Here is a 22,686-nt window from a genome sequence, read left to right as displayed (position 1 = left end):
CCCCACCCAAGCCCACACCTCCACCCTATCCCTGTAACCCAGTAACCTCACCCAACCTTTTTGGTCACTAAGGGAAATTTAGCATGGCCAATATGTCTAACCTGAACAACTTTGGACTGTGGGAGGAAACCGGAGCACCCGGAGGAAACCCATGCAGACACAGAGAGAATGTGCTGACTCCGCACAGACAGGGACCCAAGCCGGGAATCGCAGCTGGGACCCTGGAGCTGTGAAACAACTGTGATAACCCACTGTGCTGCTATGCTGCAGCAAATGCCATTGGCAGAGGTGGTCGCCCTGCCCACTAAGCTACAGTTGTGCTTTTACATTGGGATAAAGTTACCTAACAATGGAAATAGACTGATAATTGATACTAAAGAGATTTTTTCAGGATAGGACTGTAGGCAGTTAGATACACTGAAACTAGGCTGAATTTGGTATGAATTCTCCTGCAAAATTAGTAATGTACCTAGTAAATGTAAATGTACGCTCCATGGTTACTTGTTCAGATTCTAATGGTACCTATTTTAAATTAGCAAAAGAACATTATGGCTGAACGCAACGTGCTACTGAAAAATCTCAAGCATCCCTTTCTGGTTGGGCTCCACTACTGCTTTCAGACAACAGAAAAACTCTATTTTGTGCTGGATTATGTGAACGGTGGTGAGGTGAGTCCATGCCGCTCGTGGACTAGTGATTCCCCAAAGATTGCAGTGGCTTCATAAACTTTGTATCTGACTTTTGTGTTTAACTGTTGCACCCCGCAGGGCAGCACGGTGGTGCAGTGGTTAGCATTGCTGCCTCCGTGCCTCATTTCACAGGTTCAATCCCGACTCTTGGTCACTGTCCGTGTGGAGTTTGCACATTCTCCCCGTTTTTGCATGGGTTTCGCCCCCACAACCCAAGGATGTGCAGGGTAGGTGGATTGGCCACGCAAAATTGCTCCTTAATTGGAAAAAATGAATTGGGCACTCTAAAATTATTTGAAAAACTGTTGCACCCCTTCCCTTGCTTTCTGCTTCTCCGGTTCCTCGGTCGGATATTATTTGAGCTGATCTCAACCAGCAATGGCATTGCAACTGAGGTGATACTGTGACAGCGCTGTACATGATGGGCACAGCGCTTCCAACTGTCGCCTCTTTAATGTGCTGGAGAAAGTTTGCATCAGCTCAGTGCAAAGGTAGCACATTGACTATTTTACTTTGATCAGTGATTCCCCTGTACTATGTTGAGAAAATAAGCACTAAGCCCAGGAAGTGGAGTTATCAGGATATCTTTGGAGTGAAAACTGCAATGGTTCCATTTCTTGTAGCAGATATAGGCAGGGACATTGGTAACTTGTAGAAATGATTTCTTTTTACAAATATACTAAGATGGGGGCCTGGTCTCAGGGAATTATCCTGATATCCGACAGATATCGCAAAATCTCGTAACTGGTATAATGCAATAAGAGGTAATATTAAAGCCCTTTGTTTACATAGTCCTATTGTCATTGCCCAGACTACTTAATTTTATTTGTATGGCTGGGAAAGCAGTTATAGTTTGATGTCAAGGTTAACAATCCATTCAACGTGAATGGGCGTGATATCACCAGGAATGAATCTCTCGGGGCAGAAGTTCAATGTGTGAAGGTCTGATGTGAATGACCACAGTTTCGAGCAGGTAAACTGACCATCACAAATGTCTACAGGCCACCAAATGACCTGTGGCCCAACAGCACACCCAAACATCTACGTTGGTGACTTCAACAGCCTACATTCAGGGTGAACAACCATCCTGTCGTGTATCGGTTCATCCTGTAATTTCGCTGATTGTCCCAGGTCCTGTGTTGTTTAATCCTGGGTCTTCCTCATTTTTCCCTTATTTGTTTTTCTTTTTAAATTTCCAATTAAGGGCAATTTAGCGTGGCCAATCCACCTACCTTGCACATCTTTGGGTTGTGGGGATGAGACCCAAAAGTTATTTGCACAGCTGCACTCCCATCACTGGCCACATGGTAGCACTGAAAGCGCTGGGGAGAAACAGGCAAACTTGGGACATTTGAAATTTGAATCAAACTTCTAGGGCGGGATTCTCCGCAAACGGCGCGATGTCCGCTACCCGGCGCCAAAAACGGCGCGAATCAGTCCGGCATCGGACCGTCCCAAAGGTGCGGAGATTCCGCACCTTTAGGGGCCAAGCCCTCACCTTGAGGGGCTAGGCCCGCGCCGGAGCGGTTTCCGCTCCGCCGGCTGGCGGGAAATGCCTTTGGCGCCACGCCAGCCGGCGCCGAAAGGACTTCACCGGGCAACGCATGCGCGGGATCGTCAGCGGCTGCTCACGGCATCCCCACGCATGCACAGGGGAGGGGGTCTCTTCCGCCTCCGCCATAGTGAAGACCATGGCGAAGGCGGAAGAAAAAGAGTGCCCCCCCAGCACAGGCCTGCCCGCGGATCGGTGGGCCCCGATCGCGGGCCACGCCACCGTGGGGGCGCCCCCGGGGCCAGAGCGCCCCGCGCCCCCCCCCCCAGGACCCTGAAGCCTGCCCGCGCCGCCTTGTCCCGCTGTTCAAAAGGAGGTCTAATCCACGCCGGCTGGCAAGGGTTGACAGCAGCGGGACTTCGGCCCATCGTGGGCCGGAGAATCGCCGGGGGTGCGCCCGCCGACCAGCGCGGCGCGATTCCCGCCACCGCCGAATCTCTGGTGCCGGAGAATTCGGGACACGGCGGGGGCGGGATTCACGGCAGCCGCTGGCGATTCTCCGACCCGGTGGGGGGTCGGAGAATCGCGCCCCAAGTTTTGGATTTATTGGATGTGTGTTAAGGTAACCTCTTTGGGAGGCTTTTTAAAGGCATTGACCCAGAATTTAATTTTGCAAATCCAGTGCCTTCTGGAAGGATGTGAGTGAAGGGCTTTTTTGAGACTGGGAGCTGGTGGGCACTGATGACACACTGGAGATGAGGGCAGTGGGGTTTTTGATGAGCTGAGGTTTATGGGAAGGGCTGAATGGGAGTGGGGGGGTGGGGGGGGGGGGGGCAGGGGAGCACTGGGATAATTTGGCCTATAGCTAACAAAGGTGCAAATTAGGATTCGTGGAAGGTGAGTCAAATACTTGCCATCGTCAACAGATTGACTGAAATAAAATCGAAGATCAATTCAAAGGTAAATTATGCCACTGGGGAGAAAACCAGCAACCCGCAATAATTTCTCTGAATTTATTTGGCCTTAGGGAGTTCTTACAACAATTGTACGGGCATTATTTTATTTATACAAAACTTGCAATTGTCCTAACTTTGTGCAAGGTCGGGCGGCTCGTGGCACAGTGTTTAGCACTGGGACTGCGGCGCTGAGGACCCAGGTTCAAATCCCCGCCCTGGGTCACTGTCCGTGTGGAGTTTGCACATTCTCCCCGTGTCTGTGTGGGTTTCACCCCCACAACCCAAATACGTTCAGGTTAGGTGGATTGGCCACGTTAAATTGCTCCTTAATTGGGAAAAGGAAATAATTGGGTACTCTAAATTTTTTTTTTTTAAACTTTGTGCAAGGTTGGGATTTGTCTTTTACTCTTTGAAAAACTGCAACAAGGCAGCAAGAACAATATCATCATCAAAGAAGATGGCAACTGAGGGTCTCCATCCCATGTATTGTGAACCACAGAAACAGGAAAAAGATAAAGGAGTTTGAAATCTTCCATACTATTCTGATGTTATGTTAAACTTGTGATATTATTCAACCCGCAGCATTGGCGAAACAGTGGCCAACTATGTTGAGAAAATGTTTGATCGTGAACTACAACTACTTAAAAGTCTCTTTGCAGTAACTTTGCGAGGTAGCTGGATCCTAAGTGATCAGGCTCGAGAGGAAGGGGAACTTTGGTGCTGTGATGATAGGTGGACTATCATTTGTATATAATATGAGTAGTTCAACATCACTGTAAATTCTATGGTCTGCATGTGTATTTTAAGTTATATGTTTTTACTTTTGTAGTTCTACCGCCCGACCAGCAGGTGGGGCAAGTACGGAGTCCCAGGACCCGGGATGCACCATGTGTTCTGGCAGAAGGTGTTTGTTAGGAGTTGATAGGTTAGAGTAGCTCTGTTGTATCTTTGTATAAGTTAGTGATAGACGTTTATTTCCAATTGTATTCATCTTAGACATTTTGGTTATTTGTTAATGTAGTGTTAGTCATAAAAGCTTTGTTTATAAAACAAAGTTTAATGTTCTTTGTTCACATCAACCCAATCAAAGAACATTACAGGTGCTTCCAGCATCTGGAAGACTGAGGAAATATTGGGAGTACCTCGTTGCTGAAAGTTGACAATATCCCAGGAGGGAGGCCACTCCAAAAGGAAATTCTTCCGCTGGAGGTGCTGGTTAAACACTGCAGCTACTAACTAGTTCTTCCACGGCAGAGGGCCGTGAGTGTAAAATGATTGACAGCCACTTAGAAGTGTTCTTTTTAATGCTGCAGCTCTTCTTCCATCTGCAACGCGAGTACACTTTTCCAGAGCCACGAGCCAGATTTTACGCGTCTGAGGTGGCCAGTGCTATAGGATACCTGCATTCGCTCAACATTGTGTATCGGTGAGTTCTGCTAGAAAGAGGGTGTTTTCTGCAACATTTTAAAAATAAAATTCCAAAGCCTGTGTCTGAGTGGTAGATCTCATTTTCTATTCCAGGGATTTGAAGCCTGAAAACATTCTCTTGGATTCGCAGGTATCATTAGCAATCTTCCCAGTTTAAAAAAATAAATAAAGTCATCGCAGAACCCTGTTAATGACCGTCTTTTGCTTCTATTTCAGGGTCATGTTGTGCTAACAGACTTTGGACTTTGTAAAGAAGTAATAGAGCCAACAGGAACAACTGCGACTTTCTGTGGGACACCTGAGGTACGGATGTGACAACTATATTTCATTTGGCCTGAAAGGGTTAAATAACCAAAGGTTGTCCGTGAGGAGAAATCACATGAAGCATAGTTTTTGCAAGCAATGTAAATTGGAACATCCAACCTGGAAAGTTTGTTTATTTTTCAGCAAAGTCCAAATCAAATATGCTTCACATTTCAGCGTTTTACGATACGTTTTACGTGATGCCAACTGTTTTTTACTCTGTCTCTTAAACTATTAGATTAGCTGAATCTTGTCTAGGGTCATTCCTAAAGTATATTGGAGTTTTTAAATATTCATTTACGGGATGTGCGCATTTCTGGCTAGACCAGCATTTATTGCCCATCCCTAAATGCCCTTGACAATGTTATGGTGAGCTGCCTTCTTGGACTGCTGCGTTCCATGTGCTGTAGGTACACCCACAGTGCAGTTAGGGAGACAGGTACATGATTTTGCCCCAGCATCAGTGGAGGAACAGCGATATATTTCCAAGTCAGGATCGTGAATGACTTGCAGGGGAACCTCCAGGTTGTGGTGTTCCCATGTATCGGCTGCTCTTGGCCTTCTAGATGGTAGCGGTCATGGGTTTGGAAGGTGCTGGCTAAGGAGCCTTGGTGAGTTCCCGCAGTGCATCTTGTGGATGGTACACACTGCGGTCAGTGTGCGCCAGTGGCGGAGGGAATGAATGTTTGTGGAAGGGGGAACAATCAAGCTTTGTCCTGGATGGTGTCAAGCTTCTTGAGTGTTGTTGGAGCTGCATTCATCCAGGGAAGTAGAGAGTATTCCATTACACTCCCGACTTGTGCCTTGTAGATGGTGGACAGGATTTGGGGAGTCAGGAGGTGAGTTACTCGCTGCAGGATTCCTAGCCTCTGACCCTCTCCTGTCACCACAGTATTTATATGGCTTATTCCGGTTCAGTTTCTGGTCAATGGTAACCCCAGGATGTTGATAGCATTGATCATACTTGTAACAGTGGAGAATGGACACCAAGGATTGTGTACATAATTGTCCCACTAAAGAATATTACAGTTCACCGTGTGACTGTTCAACTTCTGATTGTTGGTCAGGTTTCTAATTGGTGGAAAGAAGTTAACGGAATATTTTCTTGGCTTTGTTTACTTTTGTCTTGTGGTGTGATTATCCACTTTCAATTGGTTCCCATTTAATTGCTCCTATTCAATACTCGCAAGAAGTTAATTTTTCACATTGTCAAAAATTTATAAGCACTCATTTTAAATGTAATTTATTTTGTCAGTATCTTGCCCCAGAAGTGTTAAAAAAGCAACCATATGATCGGACAGTTGACTGGTGGTGTTTTGGAGCAGTCCTCTATGAAATGTTGTATGGACTGGTAAGTAACAAATTAGCAACCTGCTACTAGAGCCTGAAATCCATTATTTAGGGTTATTTGTTACATTTTTGCACAATCAATAGGATATCAAGCCACGGATTTCTTGTGGGTTATGGATCATTTAACTATTGTATATGGTGTTGAAGTGTAATTTTCTCACATGTAAAAGTAGCGACTGAATTTTGAAGCTTGTAGCCCAGTAGAAATTGAGGAATAGCGTCCTGAAACTGACGGCTTATAATCCAGTTTCACATTCACAGGCCCACCACTGATAGAATTGCCAACTCTAACTGGACACATTTCTGGAAGCTCGATCTTGTGACATTCTGACAACTTGGCATCTGACCATGTGATACCCAAGCACATGACATCAGGTCACATGACATGTTATTGCACATAACCTTTATGCATCCTCTAAAGGGCAGTATTTTTCCTCATGGTTTTGCACCAGCAACTGATGTAGGAAATGTTCCAAAAATCAGGAGGCCACCCATGAGTAGGTAAGAGGGGAATCTGAATCTGGGGAAGAATTTGTAATTTGTAGAGGGGAAACCACAGGCAGAATGCACTTTGATTCCACTAGTGACTAATGGTAACTCACTGTAATAGCACCGGCAGCTGAAGGCTAAGCCCCCATTTCCCTATCTCGCCCACCATTTTCAGAATCTTCATGAATTCAGAGATTCCCTGAATATAATATATAATGTCAATACCCGCGGTACCCAAGCTTCTCAATTTCCCACTATGCCAGTTGTGCCTGTAGGGTTACACCTTTCTGCGGTAGTGATGGAGTGGCATTACAAATTCTGAAGCTTTAAATGCAGTTGATGGCATCACTGATTTGGAGCAGTTAAATGAAGGGGTTGGGCTACACTGAGGGGGTATTTAAACAGCTGGTTCCTGTTGTTGAAAACTCACCACTATTCTTAGAATTCCCCCTATACCAAAAAGGGCTGACATTCTAAATGGTGATCAGGGATTCTCACTCCCTGACTCCTATGCAGACTTAGGTGAGTGCTATTCAGGTCAAACTATATTTTCACGTTATCCCCCGGTATAACCCATATCTTCATAGAAGAATTTTACCTACTTACCACTTAGTAGCATCAATGTCCTGGGCCCTGCATCGCTAAGTAAGTAAAGTAGGCTTAGGAATAACCACTGTTTCAGGTTAAAACTTTTAAGTTATTTTATTATTATATTTTTTCTTTTAAAAGCTGCAATCACTGTCTTTACAGAAAGGTAAAAAGATCTTGCTTCTGGACCCTCCTGGTCGGTTGAAGGGACCTTCAGGCCCATCTTGACAATCAATCTTCTTTAAAGTCTGGTCTTCTTTAGATGTATTTGCTGGTTAACTCGGTTGCTATGTCTTGTCGATCCCATGTACCGAGCTATGAGAGCTGACTCTGCCCTCTGCCTCTGAGCTGACTCTGCCTCCTCTTTTTAGCTTTTGGAGGTCTTTCTCAAATGGATTCACTGTTCTGCTTGGCTGCTTTTTCTCTGTCCCTTGCCCATGACCGAGCTATGAGAGCTGACTCTGAGCTGACTGATTCCTTCTCTGCTTCTCTGCTTCTCTGCCTACCGTCCCCTTTGTCAGGGTTTATATATCTTTCTAACGGTTATTAAGTTTTTATGACTTTATTGTAAAGTAACTTTTATTTCACTTGGATTGTAAAAGGTACCTTTAATCTAAATTTTTCTAACGCGACAAAGTATTCATTTTGGGCATCATCAGCCCATAGATTTGATTATATTGTGTCCTTTGCAATGTTTAAAACGCTTTGATTTCAATAGGGGTGTGAATTTTGGTTCCTATCATTTCTATAGTTTTATTATCGAAATATGTCCCCAGCTCATAATTTTGACTTTGATTTGGGTCTAATTTGCGTTCTCGTAGACATGTTGTCTGTCTCCAGCTTCCCATATTCACCTGGTGTTAGCATAATTTCACACCTAGAATTGTCACCTAATTCAACTGAACCTCATCCTTTCCTTTCCAGCTGCTTACTTAACTTCAATGAAGGTGTGAAATATTGCTTTTTGCTTTATACTAAAATTCACTCGATTGTGACTTGAAAGACCTGCTAAGCCCGTTTGACCAAGGCTATCTGCATTTTACAATCCTCTCCTATAGCTGCTATTAACCCTTTGTGGGAGTCTTCCCTACATTCTCTCATGTTTCTCTTAGATCAGGTAGTGCCAGACTTCCATGTTTCAAATGACATTTCTTTCCATATTTTCAATTACACCCCGTCTTGACATTTGAAACATAACTATATCTTTTAGTCAATTATCCCCCCATCCAATTGTACTGACTAACATATATCCCCTGTCTTTGTCATTTGTATGCATGTGTTGTGATTTTAAATTGTGCACCAAAATCAATTCGTAAATGTATCCATATCACAGACCAGTGTCGATAGGAGTCTTTTTTTGTTCTTTCCTAAGTCCAGTTACCGTGAAACATAGCTGCAGCTGCTCAGGAAGGTAACACAATTGCTATATCCGTATGTTCCACTACCTCCAAAGCATTTTACCTCCTTGGGGTAGCAGCACCGTAGAAGCTTCCTCATGTCCTATAAACAGCATACAACTCAGTCCATCAGTAACCAAAAAGGTCTTTTGTCCATCACTGGCTGTCTAGTGTCCTATTTTTCCGTCATCCAAATTGCTTTCCGTTTCTCATTGGAATGGTAAATTATGATATCATGTACTACCCACTGATTCCCTTGCTTCATTAATTTAAAAGGTTCAATTGATCCTGCTTCCTTTCCTGACTTCCTCACATTAATGTCTAACATTGTCCTGAACCATGAATGTCTGCCAGCCCCTGGTGTACATTTGCGAATATCTTTCTGACAAATTTCCTTCAAATCCCTTTTGTCTGTCATCATTTCCCTTACAACATGAAAGTGTATATTTTCCATACAACATTTGTAACATAATATGCCAACAGTATTCGCAAAACCACATTGAACTATCACTTTTCTTTTTCCAAATAAATTCTCCCTATTGTTAAATACACAGTAAAAATTTAAGTCTTATCTTAACACATTATTCGTTACCTAACCACACAAATAGACTGTGTGTTACAACTTTACATATTTTCAGCAGTTATCACAATTTCAACACTAAAAATAAAGTACAATACCGACACATCCCTTCGTGGTTTTGGGACCAATAGTCATTACATATAAAATATGGCATGTTAACAACATCAATATTATTTGTGATGTTATATGCAGTTAAATCAAGAAAACACACTAAACTACCACTATTCCCCCTCTATTAAAACATTCACACCATTTAGAAATGCTGATCAAGTTCTTGAATGGCACACATACCCCCATTATCATACATACATAACAGTCCCTAACAATTTACATGACATTTCTCCCTTAATAACTTTTACAGCTCTTCAATGCAATATTGTTTGCTGCATTGGTAACAATTTTCCCACCGTGGCATCAAGCTACAAAAATTCTTAAACTATTGTCATTTATCATGTTGGGGTTCCTCGTCAGTCGCTGCTGTCTGCCGAGACCCTTAATAACTCCACCGCGTAGTACATACCCTGTGGAGACTGCAGATCATCCATCAGCTGATGTCCAGTTAGAGATGTCTGACCGGAAGTTTCACTGCTCAGTAATAATTTGATATTTTGATTTGTTTCTAATCCGTAAAGTTTTCCTCCGGGCTCTGTCATTTAATTCTCCCAAATATGTAGCCAATTGTATCATCAGTTTCCCCCCAAACCTGTCTAAAACATTCTTCTCTGGAATGTAGTTCTCTTCCTTCTTGTGAACTGGTTTGTCTGTTATTTATTTTTTCCATCTGAAAAATCAAATGAACAGATCAAGGGTGGAGAGGGCACTATTCTTTAATTTGTACTTTCTATCTTCGTTTGGAAACTCCAGAAGTGCCCTCTCCAGGTCTTCCGGATATCTTTTGCCACCATTTCTTTCCTTTTTCTTTTTGAACTGGTTTATTTTCCTTATCATTGATGTACGTCGTACAATTAAGGCCTGTTAAGCCTCCTCCTTCTGTCATTGCACCCCTGAGTGAGATTTGAAGAATCTCAAACACCTCCTCTTTTGCTCACTCAGTGATCCAATCAGGTTGAAACCTTACCCTGATACATTCCGGGTATTGCCAGTGCATTTACTTTAATTACTTTATTTTGATTACGACCGGATTTTTATGAAGATAAGTTCAAAACATGACATTTTAACGTTATCATCTGTCCAATCAATGCTGCCAACGGGTTTTAATTCACTGTCTTCCCACCAATTGGATCATATGTTTTAATTGTGATACAATTTCTTTTGCTCCAGACACCATGCTTCTCTAATTCAACTGTATGTTTACCCAGATTCTGAACAATCTTGTCTTTACATTTTACAGCTTCACTGATTATTTTTCCTACCATTTTAGTTGGTAGCTTCACCCAAATTTCCTCTGTATTAACAATTGTTTTTAATATCTTAATTTTTCCTGCATCTATATTTATCAAATCTTTTCCTGCCATCAGATTCTCATTTCCTGATACTGCAAGTAATTTCTCTCAATCTAACTTCTGGTCCAATATCTTTATTCTCTAAAGCTCCTTCTACAATTTATGTAACATTCTAAACATCATTATTTTTGTTAGTGTCATTCTTGTGATCCTCGGGCACTAGGACCCTGGGGAGCTATGCCGTGTCAATTTCAACGCAACAGTTTCAAAGTAATTTCCTGCACACAGCTGACTGCTGCCCAGTAAAAACTTCTTTATCTGTTTATTCTGAGATCAATTTAGTTCTGAACATACTGATTTACTACCTCATAATACTGATCACATTTCTGCCTGCCATTTATAACTTTTAATTAATGTGAAACTCGGTTTTGCAAAATACAACATTTTTAAAAATACAAACACCAAAGGAAACTCACAAATCCTTATTAAACATACACACACTCATTCATCCACTCAGACCTTGGGTCTCTACTTTGTAAGGTTTCACAAATCCTTATTAAACACACACTCATTTATCCACTGAGATCTTGGACCTCTATTCTGTAGGGTTTTAGGTATTCTTAACAAAAATTGAGACCTTTCCGTGCCGATAAGTCTCTCTTATGCAGGAGCATTTGTCTCTGTTCATCTTTTCCACTCTTGTTTCATTGCTTCAACTCTCTTGACCGTGTTTCAGAGCAAGAGGATTATTCTAATTGCCATTTTTCTGATTTCTAACTTCTGTCCTGGCTGTCCCTTTCAGGTCGACTCTGAAATTAAGGTTAAGTACCCTTTCTGGGCCCTATCCAAGGCTACTAAGGCACTATCTTCCTGTTTTAGTTAAGAGTCGATTGGTTATTGGTCTCTAAAGGTTTCTAGGCGTCCCTATTTCTCTAGGATATCCCTCACAATCTGTCTTACTCTAAGGATGATTTATTTTTTGGCCTCCTTTTACCAGTAATGGATGCAAGATTTTTAGTGCTGTCACCAAGATGTCTTGCAGACTTTTTCTCAGGGTCAGCATCTTCTAGTCTGCTGATTTTCACACCCAACTTGAGTTTTAGTCCCCTCGATCCACAGAATATCCTTACAAAAGTCAATCACACATGACTTTCCAGACTAAACTCGGCAGCTAAAGTCTGACTCACACATAGACCAGAAACTACTAATATTCTAGCCTTTGAGCCAGTTAGAAACTTCTAATATTCCAACTGTTTCTTGGGAACTAGAAACTTCTAATATTCTAGCCCCCACTCTAGCCCCCATTCTGCTCAGCTAGAAACTTCTAATATTCTAGCCTCGCTTTACCTAGAAACTTCTAATATCCCAGGCCTCCACGCTGGGTGCCTTGGAGAAAGCAAAACAACCGGCTGGGCATAATTAACACGGTGTTAACACGTCGGGTGCCATGTAGAAAATAAAGCAACCCGCTAGGTGTAATTAACATGGTTAATTAAACATTGGGCACCATGTTGTTGAAAACTCACCACTATTCTTAGAATTCCCCCTATACCAAAAAGGGCCGACATTCTAAATGGTGAACAGGGATTCTCACTCCCTGACTCCGATGCAGACTTAGGTGGGTGCCATTCAGGTCAAACTATATTTTCAAGTTATCCCCCGGTATAACCCATATCTTCATAGAATAATTTTACCTACTTACCACTTAGTAGCATCGGTGTCCTGGGTCCTGCGTTGCTAAGTAAGTAAAGTAGGCTTAGGAATAACCACTGTTTCAGGTTAAAACTTTTAAGTTATTTTATTCTTATATTTTTTCTTTTAAAAGCTGCATCACTGTCTTTACAGAAAGGTAAAAAGATCTTGCTTCTGGACCCTCCTGGTCGGTTGAAGGGACCTTCAGGCCCACCTTGACAATCAATCTTCTTTAAAGTCTGGCCTTCTTTAGATGTATTCGCTGGTTAGCTCGGTTGCTATGTCTTGTCGATCCCAAGTACCAAGCTAAGAGAGCTGACTCTGCCCTCTGCCTCTGAGCTGACTCTGCCTCCTCTTTTTAGTGTTTGGAGGTCTTTCTCAGATGGATTCACTGTTCTGCTCGGCTGCTTTTCTCTGTCCCTTTCCCATGACCGAGCTATGAGAGCTGACTCTGAGCTGACTCTGATTCCTTCTCTGCTTCTCTGCTTCTCTTCTTCTCTGCCTACGGTCCCCTTTCTCATGGTTTATATATCTTTCTAACAGTTATTAAGTTTTTATGACTTTATTGTAAAGTAACTTTTATTTCACTTGGATTGTAAAAGGTACCTTTAATCTAAATTTTTCTAACACAACTAAGTATTCATTTTTAGCATGACCTCAGCCCATAGATCTGATTACACTGTGTCCTTTGTGATGTTCAAAATGCTTTGATTTCAATAGTGGTGTGAATTTTGGTTCCTGTCATTTCTATAGTTTTATTATCGAATTGTGACCCCAGCTCATAATTTTGACTTTGATTTGGGTCTATTTTGTGTTCTCGTAGACATGTTGTCTCCAGCTTCCCATATTCACCTGGTGCTAGCAGAATTTCACACCTAGAATTGTCACCTAATTCAACTGAACCTCATTCTTTCCTTTCCAGCTGCTTACTTAACTTCAATGAAGGTGTGAAATATTGCTTTTAGCTTTATTCTAAAATTCACTCGATTGTGACTTGAAAGACCTGGGGCGACATTCTCCGACCCCCCGCCGGGTCGGAGAATCGCCGGGGGCTGGCGTGAATCCCGCCCCCGCCAGTTGCCGAAGTCTCCGGCACCGGATATTTGGCGGGGGCGGGAATCACGCCGCGCCGGTTGGCGGGCCCCCCCGCTCGATTCTCCGGCCCGGATGGGCCGAAGTCCCGCCGATAAATTGCCTGTCCCACCGGCGTAAATTAAATCACCTACCTTACCGGCGGGACAAGGCAGCGTGGGCGGGCTCCGGGGCCCTGGGGGGGGCGCGGGGTGATCTGACCCCGGGGGGTGCCCTCACGGTGGCCTGGCCCGCGCTCGGGGCCCACCGATCCGCGGGCGGGCCTGTGCCATGGGGCACTCTTTCCCTTCCGCCTCCGCCACGGTCTCCACCATGGCGGAGGTGGAAGAGACTCCCTCCACTGCGCATGCGTGGGAAACTGTCAGCGGCCGCTGACGCTCCCGCGCATGCGCCGCCCGGAGATGTCATTTCCGCGCCAGCTGGTGGGGCAACAAAGGCCGTTTCCGCCAGTTGGCGGGGCGGAAATTCGTCCGGCGCCGGCCTAGCCCCTCAATGTTGGGGCTCGGCCCCCAACGATGCGGAGCATTCCGCACCTTTGGGGCGGCGCGATGCCCGTCTGATTGGCGCCGTTTTGGGCGCCAGTCGGCGGACATCGCGCCGTTTCCGGAGAATTTCGCCCCTGCTGTTTTGTTTGCGAAGCCTGTTTGCCCAAGGCTATCTGCATTTTACAATCCTGTCTTTGTAGCTGCTGGTAACCCTTCGTGGGATTTTTCCCTACATTCTCTCATGTTTCTCTTAGGTCAGTTATTGCCAGACTTCCATGTTTCAAATGACATATCTGTCCATATTTTCAATTACATCCCCCAGGCTGTTGATGGGACAGATCAGAAGAAGTACCTGATTCCAGGAAATTCCTGGTTATTCCACCAACGGCCAGAACAACTCCCGAGTCAGAGAGTGGGTTCCTTTTAAAATGCAAACTGTGGTTCTATGATGTCCAGTACATAGAACGCTGTCTGCCATCCCATTAGAGAATCGGTCAGAGCATGTGCTGTACAAACTGCGACTAGTTTGATCAGTGCCACAGCTGGAAATGTTTCACATCTTTGTGGAGCCACCTGGAGCTTATCCTATGGGGCAGGAAATGTGCCGTCCTTTCCCCATCTGGCCTACTTGTGACTCCAGATCCACATCAATGTGAGTGACACTTAGCTGCCTTCTGAAATGACCTGGCAATCCACTAAGTGTATCAAACCACGACAGAAAAGTCGAGAACGAAGAAAACCAGATGGTCACCCTCCAGCATCACCGATGCCAGTCTTCAGCCAATTTGATTCACTCCACGTGATATTAAGAAACAACTGAAGGCACTGGATCAACACCCAAGCTGCAATACTGAAGACCTGTGCTCCAGAACTACCATTTACCCGATAATGTGGAAAATTGCCCACTTATGTCCTGCTCACAAGAAATAAGATAAATCCAGTCTAACCAGTTACTGCCCCATCAGTCTATTCTCAATCATCAGCAAACACACCATGTTACCATCAGTGTTATCAAGAGGCAATAAAAACAAAAAAATGCTGGAGGTACTCAACAGTTCAGGCAGTATCTGTGGAGCAAATAAGTTAATGATTCGGGTCAATTACCTTTCATCAAAGCCTGACCTGCTGAGCTTTTCCAGACTTCTTTGCTGTTATTTTGGATTTCCATCATCTGCAGTATTTTGCTATTTTGTGAAGCAGCACCTGCTCAGCTTTAGTTGAACCAGGGCCACTGGATTCCAGGTTCCATAGCAGGCTTGGTGCAAACATGACATCCATACGTCAGGTAAGAGTGACTGCCCTCAACATCAATGGGAAATCAGGAGGGGAAACTTTCCATTGGTTGGATTCCTACCTACATCAAAGAAAGACGGTTCTGGCTATCGAAAGCCAATCATCTCAGCCCTCGAACATCGCTGCAAGAATTCCTCAGAGCGGTGTCCTGGACCCAACCATCTTCAGCTGCTTCATCAATGAATTTCCCTCCATCATGAAGCCAAAAGTGATGATTGCACAGTGTTCGCTGTCATGGACAACCCCTCAGATACTGAAGCAGTCCATTGTCACAAGCTGGAAAACATGGGCAGCATTCAGGCCTGGACTGATAAGTGGCAAGTAACATTCATGGCACAAGTGCCAGGCAATGACCATCTCAAACACGAGACAATGTAACCATCTCTCCTTGACATTCAACATGATTACAATCATTGAACATCCTGTGGTTACCATTGATCAGAAACGTAACTGGGCCAGCCATATGAATATTGTGGCTACAAGAGCAGGTCAGAGGCTGGGAATTCTGCTGCAGGTTATTTACCTCATGAATGGGAGTTGGCTAGCTCAGCTAGCTGGACGGCTGGTTTGTGATGTGGAGCAACGCCAACAGCGTGGGTTCAATTTCTGGACTGGCTGAGATTATTCATGAAGGCCCTGCCTTCTCAACTTTGCCCCTTGCCTGAGGTGTGGTGACCCTCAGGTTAAATCACCAGTCAGTTCTCAAAGTGGAGAGCAGCCTATAGTCCTGTGGGACTACGGTGACTTTCATTTCACCCCATGACTCCCCGAAGCCTGTCCACCATCAACAAGGCATAAGTCAGGAGCATGATGGAATACTCTTCACTTGCCTGGACAAGTGCAGCTCCAACAACACTCAAGAAATTCTACACCTTCTAGGATAGGCTTGTCCAACCAGCGGCCCGTGGGCTGGGATGTGCCCCCTGAAACCCTTCTGTATGGCCCCAGAGCCAGCTTTCAAAATGTTAGTCACACAGGTACATTGGAGTGGAATATTCTACAAGAAGCTGCTCCTCCAATCATCGGCCTTTCCTCTCATGCTTTTGCTGCTGATAGGCTCACTAGTGAACACTAGCGGAAGAGGTTTTTGTTTGAATGCCGGGGCCCAGGGAGGAGAGGCTGGCTGTGAGGCCGGGTGTGAAACGCTGTGGAGGCCCAGGTTTGGGGGGGGGGGTGTCAGAACTTGTTTCGGACTACAACTTTATTTGAAATTCAGTTTAAAGTTGTGCCAAACCATGGGCGTGATTCTCCACTCCCGCGCCGAAGTGGCCGCGCCGTCGTGAACGCCGTCGAGGTTCACGACGGCGCGGAACGGCCCCGGTCCCGACCGATTCAGACCCTGACAATGGGCCAGTATCGGGGCCGCGTCATCTACCCGCGCCAGGCCTTGTCGCCCGCGTAAAAGCGGCACCGCATAGATGACGCGGCCGGCGCCGCATAACGGACGTCATCCGCGCATGCGCGGGTTGGCCGGAGCCAACCCGCGCATGCGTGGTTGCCATCCTCTCTAAGTCCGCCCCGCAAGAAGATGGCAGACGGATCTTGCGGGGCCGCGGAAGGAAGGTCCTCCTTCAGAGAGGACGGCCCGACGATCGGTGGGCAACGATCGCGGGCCACCCCACATTTGAGGTACCCCCCGGTGCAGGATCCCTCCTCGCCCCCCCAGAGGCCGCCCCCCCCCCCCCCCCCCCCCCCCCAGCGTTCACGCACCACCCACGACTGCAGCGACCAGGTGTGGACGGCGCCGGGGGGAACCCGCCGTTTTGGCCTGGCCGCTCGGCCCATCCGGGCCTCAGAATAGCGGGGGTGCCGGAGAATCGCCATTTTTGGTGTCTCCAGCGATTCTCCGGCCTACGGCCCGCGAAACTCGACCAGGCGGTTCCCGCCGCTTGGGAGAATCGTGGGAGGGCGTCGGACTGGCGTCCCGGGAAATTTCGGCGGCCCAGGCGATTCTCCCAACCGGCATGGGAGTGGAGAATCGCGCCCCATACCTTTCCAAAATCTGTTCATCGGCCACTTGAGTGAGAAGAAAATGGATATGTGGCCCCCTCAGGGAAAAGGTTGGACAAACCTGTAGAACAAAGCAGCCGGCTTGATCAGCACCTTGTTTACGCCATAAACATTCAGCCCCTCCACTGCCAACACACCGTGGCAGCAGTGTGCACCATCTACAAGATGCACTGTAGCAACTCACTACGACAGCACCTTCCAAACCCACAACCTCTACCACCTTGAAGGACGAGAACAGCAGGTACATGGGAACACCATCACCTCCATGTTCCCCTCCAAGTCACACACTATCCTGACTTGGAAATATATCATCATTCCTTCACTGTTGCTGGATCAAAGATCTGAGACTCCCTTTCTGACAGCACTGTGGAGGTAACGACAACATAGAACATAGAACATAGAACATAGAAAATACAGCACAGAACAGGCCCTTCGGCCCACGATGTTGTCGAACCTTTGTCCTAGATTAATCATAGATTATCATTGAATTTACAGTGCAGAAGGAGGCCATTCGGCCCCCTGAGTCTGCACCGGCTCTTGGAAAGAGCACCCTACCCAAACTCAACACCTCCACCCAACACCAAGGGCAATTTTGGACACTAAGGGCATTCATCATGGCCAATCCACCTACCCTGCACATCTTTGGACTGTGGGAGGAAACCGGAGCACCCGGAGGAAACCCACGCAGACACGGGGAGGACGTGTAGACTCCGCACAGACAGTGACCCAAGCCGGAATCGAACCTGGGACCCTGGAGCTGTGAAGCAATTGTGCTATCCACAATGCTACCGTGCTGCCCTTAAGAACAAATAAATCTACATAATATCATTTTACCGTAATCCATGTACCTATCCAATAGCTGCTTGAAGGTCCCTAATGTTTCCGACTCAACTACTTCCACAGGCAGTGCATTCCATGCCCCCACTACTCTCTGGGTAAAGAACCTACCTCTGATATCCCTCCTATATCTTCCACCTTTCACCTTTAATTTATGTCCCGTTGTAATGGTTTGTTCCACCCGGGGAAAAAGTCTCTGACTGTCTACTCTATCTATTCCCCTGATCATCTTATAAACCTCTATCAAGTCGCCCCTCATCCTTCTCCGTTCTAATGAGAAAAGGCCTAGCACCCTCAACCTTTCCTCGTAAGACCTACTCTCCATTCCAGGCAACATCCTGGTAAATCTTCTTTGCACCTTTTCCAAAGCTTCCACATCCTTCCTAAAATGAGGCGACCAGAACTGTACACAGTACTCCAAATGTGGCCTTACCAAAGTTTTGTACAGCTGCATCATCACCTCACGGCTCTTAAATTCAATCCCTCTGTTAATGAACGCGAGCACACCATAGGCAACAGATGCACTGAAGCAGTTCACAAAGGCAGCTCACCACCATCTTCCCGAGGGCAATGAGAGGTGTGCAACAAATGATGGCCTAGCCGGTGACACTCACATCCCAGGGACAAATGTAAAATAAGAAACATCCACCCCTTTGACCACTTGACCACCGCCCACCCATTCTACTTGCCACCACCATCCCATCCAGTGGACTACACTGAGATGGTTGGGGTTTCTTGCTGTGGCCCCAGTACATTGAATCAATTTACATTGCGGCATTAAATACTGTACAAGTAAACTGAAAATTTCTAAATACTTTGATTAGCTCTGGGATAATTGTAACAATGAAGGAGAATTGTTTGAATACTCAAGTCATATTATGGTCATTCAAAACGCCAACACAATGGGTGCAGTTTAACGGGGGGGGGGGGGGGATCCCATTTTCGGCGGGCTTAGCGCAGTGTTTCTCAGCTCCTGCGGGACCGTCCCCGCTTTCTAACAGGACTCTGTTTCTTTTGGCCTCGGTGAGGAACGCCCCACTGAGGCTGCACTTACCTCTCTTCCTGCACTGACGAACTCAGCACATCAGTGCAGGAAGAGATCAAGGTGCCATTTTTAAATGTCGCCGTGATATCTCGACCTCACGCTGACTCCCCACTGCGGCTTCTGGACCCTCCCAATGCCCCAACTTCTCGTCAAAGCCCCCCCTCACCCCATCTCATAAGGGAGGGCAGCCCCAGTCCCGATCCCTGGCACGGGCAACCTGGCAGCTGGAAACCCTGACAGTGCCCCTCCCAGCCAGGCCCCCTGACAGTGACCCTCCCAGCCTGGCAATGCCACCCAGGCACCCTTCAAGCCTGGCAGTGCCAGAGTGATACTGTCAGGGTAACCAGGTGGCAGTGTCATGGTGCCAGGCTGGCAGTGCCAAGTTGCCGGGTGCCCGGAGCCCACTGACCTGGGGGCCTCCAATGGCCTGGCAGACACCCCCACCCCCCCCAAGGTGCCATTACGCCTGGTCCACGTTTGTGTGGACCAGTGATAAATGGCACCATGGCGAGGTTTCCCAGGCACAGGCGTTTGTTCCCGGGCCTCGGGAACATCGGGTGCCGACATATTTAAGTGAATCTAACTGTTCACTTAAATATGTAAATCCGATCTCACCCAGCGAGGTTGAGATCCAGATCGTGACATCTCGCGAAATCCCGTTCGATCTCGCGATAAGGCCATTCGATCGCACCAAATATGTAGACGATTGATATGTAGATATCAGATTTGGGCCTAAAACAACATTTAAAATGAATGAAACAGATTTATAAATTGATTTGTCCCTTGTGTAAGCTTCTCGATTTAAATGTGAACAATAAATTTAGACGAATGCAGGGTTGTTTCCTTCAAGATTTAGTCAGTGAGTTGATGCCTCTTTCTTTTATGTTGCCAGCCACCCTTTTACAGCCGCGATGTAGCTGAGTTGTACAATAACATTCTCCACCAGCCACTCCACTTGCCAATGGGTAAATCTACAGCCGCTCGTGATATTCTGATGGGACTTCTACAAAAAGACCAGAAGAAAAGATTAGGAGCTGACGCAGATTTTGTATGTGTGCATTTTGTAAATGACTGAACACTAATTACTGGATTATATGAGGGTACTCTACATTGGTTAGAATGAGAGCTCATCCAAGACAGTCAGTATAGCACTGTTCTGAGAATAATGTAGGACATTCATTTGGTGTCTTGGCCAGCAATTATCCAACAATCAATATCACCAAACCAAATTCAATGATCATTTAGACAAAAGCAAATTACAGCGGATGCTGCAATCTGAAGCAAAAACAGAAAATCTCAGCAGGTGTGACAGAATCTGTGGAGAGAGGACAGAGCTACCGTTTCGAGTCTGGACGATTCTCCATCTGTTGAAGACCACAGATGCTGTCAGACCTGCTGAAACTATCCAGCATTTTCTGTTTTTGTGTCAATGATCATTTACTTTATTTGCTATTAATGGAATGTTGCTGTTGTGTCAATTGGCCACAATAACCACAATGGCTGCACTTAAAGTAATCAATTTGGCTAAGAGGTGCATTGGGATGTATTGACTACATGAGGGGTATTACAACATCACAATATAACTTGTGAAGAGGACCATCACCACTCCATCCATTTTAGTTCATCCAGAAAGACCCTGTTGCATGCACACTTGTATTTAATTGTTTCAGGGCTTTCCCCTGTACTCCGTTATCTAGAAACTCATTCAATTTATTAATAACTGTGAACGTGTGAAGACCTTCTTTATCTCAGTTTGCCTTCTGTTAGTCTTGAGCCTGTAATGAATCGGTCATACTTTAGTTAGAAGTAATTTCCTTATTTCAAAGGTCACCTGTCACTTTGCCTTTCTCAAGGTTGTAAAGCCCACATTTCCCATCTTTCCTAATACCTCAATCCTTTAATGCAAGAGGTCAACGTTTTTGTTTTGCTCCGTATTACCTCCAGTGTTGGATAATAAGACCATAAGACATAGGAGCAGAATTAGGCCACTCGGCTGATATTTTTCTCAACCCCATTCTCCTGCCTTCTCACCATAACCCCTGATCCTCTTATTGATCAAAAACCTAACTATCTCAGTCTTAAAGACACTCAGTGATTTGGCCGCCACAGCCTTCTGCGGCAAAGAGTTCCACATATTCACCACCCTTTGGCTGAAGAAATTCCTCCTCATCTCTGTTTTTAAGGGATCGTCCCTTTAGTCTGAGAATGTGTCCTCTGCTTCTAGTTTTTCCTACAAGTAGAAACATCCTCTCCACGTCCACTCTATCCAGGCCACACAGTATCCTGTAAGTTCCAATAAGATCCCCCCCTCATCCTTCTAAACTCCAATGAGTACAGACCCAGAGTCCTCAACCGTTCCTCAACGACAAGCTCTTCATTCCAGGGATCATTCTTGTGAACCTCCGCTGGACACTTTCCAAGGCCAACACACCCTTCCTTAGATACAGGGCCCAAAACTGCTCACAATACTCCAAATGGGGTCTGACCAGAGCCTTAAGTAGCCTCAGATGTACATCCCTGGTCTTGTATTCTAGTCCTCTTGACATGAATGCTAACATTGCATTTGCCTTCCTGACTGCCGACTGAAACTGAACCTTAAGAGAATCGTGAACAAAGACTCCCAAATCCCTTTGTGCTTCTGATTTCCTAAACATCTTCCCATTTGGAAAATAGTCTATGCCTCCTTTTCTCCTTTCAAAGTGCATAACTTCACATTTCTCCACATTGTATTCCATCTGCCACTTCTTTACCCATTCTCCTAGCCTGTCCAAGTCCTTCTGCAGCCCGCCTGCTTCCTCAATACTGCCTCCAGTGATTCCTGAAAGATCACCACCAATGCCTCCACAATCTCATCAGCTATCTCTTTTAGAACACTGGCGTGTAGTCCACCCGGTCCACATGATTTATCCACCTTCAGACCTTTCAGTTTCCCCATTACCTTCTCCTTCGTGGTGGCCACTGCACTCCCCTCTTCCCCCTGGTTCTCCTGAAGCTCTGGCATCCCACTGGTGTCTTCCACAGTGAAGACTGATGCAAAGTAACTATTCAGTTCATCTGCCATTTCTTTGTTTCCTATTATTACTTCTCCAGCCACATTTTCCAGTGTCCAATGTCTATTTTTGCCTCTCTCTTACCTTTTATATATTGAAAAAAACTCTTCCCATCTCCCTTTATATTACTAGCTCGCTTCCCCCACCCCCCCTTATTGCTTTTTTAGTTGTCCTCTGCTTGCTTTTAAAGGCTTCCCACTAATCCTCGCCACTTTGTATGCTTTTCCTTTAGCTTTTATGCTGTCCTTGACTTCCCTCGTCAGCCATGGAGGCCTTCTCCTCCCCTGAGCATGTTTCCTCCTCCTTGGGATGAATTTCTGTTGTGTCTCCCAAATAACCCCCAAAACCCCTGCCATTGCTGTTTCACTGTCTTCCCTGCTAGGCTCCTTTTCCAATCAACTCTGGCCAGCTCCTCCCTCATGTCTTTGTAGTTACCCTTATTTAATTGTAATACTGTTCCATCTGATTGCAGCTTCTCCCTCTCAAACTGCAGGGTTAATTCTATCA

The 22,686-nt window shown here is 45.6% G+C and overlaps 1 protein-coding gene across 1 annotated transcript in view; it reads left to right on the top strand.

The window, feature by feature from the left end:
• LOC140428535 (serine/threonine-protein kinase Sgk2-like) overlaps positions 1 to 22,686 on the top strand; it is a 46,360-nt gene that overhangs the window by 12,611 nt on the left and 11,063 nt on the right. The window contains exons 6-11 of the mRNA XM_072515108.1: positions 537 to 668; positions 4,451 to 4,563; positions 4,659 to 4,695; positions 4,782 to 4,868; positions 6,124 to 6,219; positions 20,022 to 20,177. Coding sequence (XP_072371209.1) covers positions 537 to 668; positions 4,451 to 4,563; positions 4,659 to 4,695; positions 4,782 to 4,868; positions 6,124 to 6,219; positions 20,022 to 20,177 — 621 coding nt within the window. The remainder of the gene's footprint in view (positions 1 to 536; positions 669 to 4,450; positions 4,564 to 4,658; positions 4,696 to 4,781; positions 4,869 to 6,123; positions 6,220 to 20,021; positions 20,178 to 22,686) is intronic.

The sequence above is a fragment of the Scyliorhinus torazame genome, chromosome 8 (assembly GCF_047496885.1).
Source record: "Scyliorhinus torazame isolate Kashiwa2021f chromosome 8, sScyTor2.1, whole genome shotgun sequence".
NCBI lineage: Eukaryota > Metazoa > Chordata > Chondrichthyes > Carcharhiniformes > Scyliorhinidae > Scyliorhinus > Scyliorhinus torazame.
This window is presented reverse-complemented; position numbering and strand designations above follow the sequence as displayed.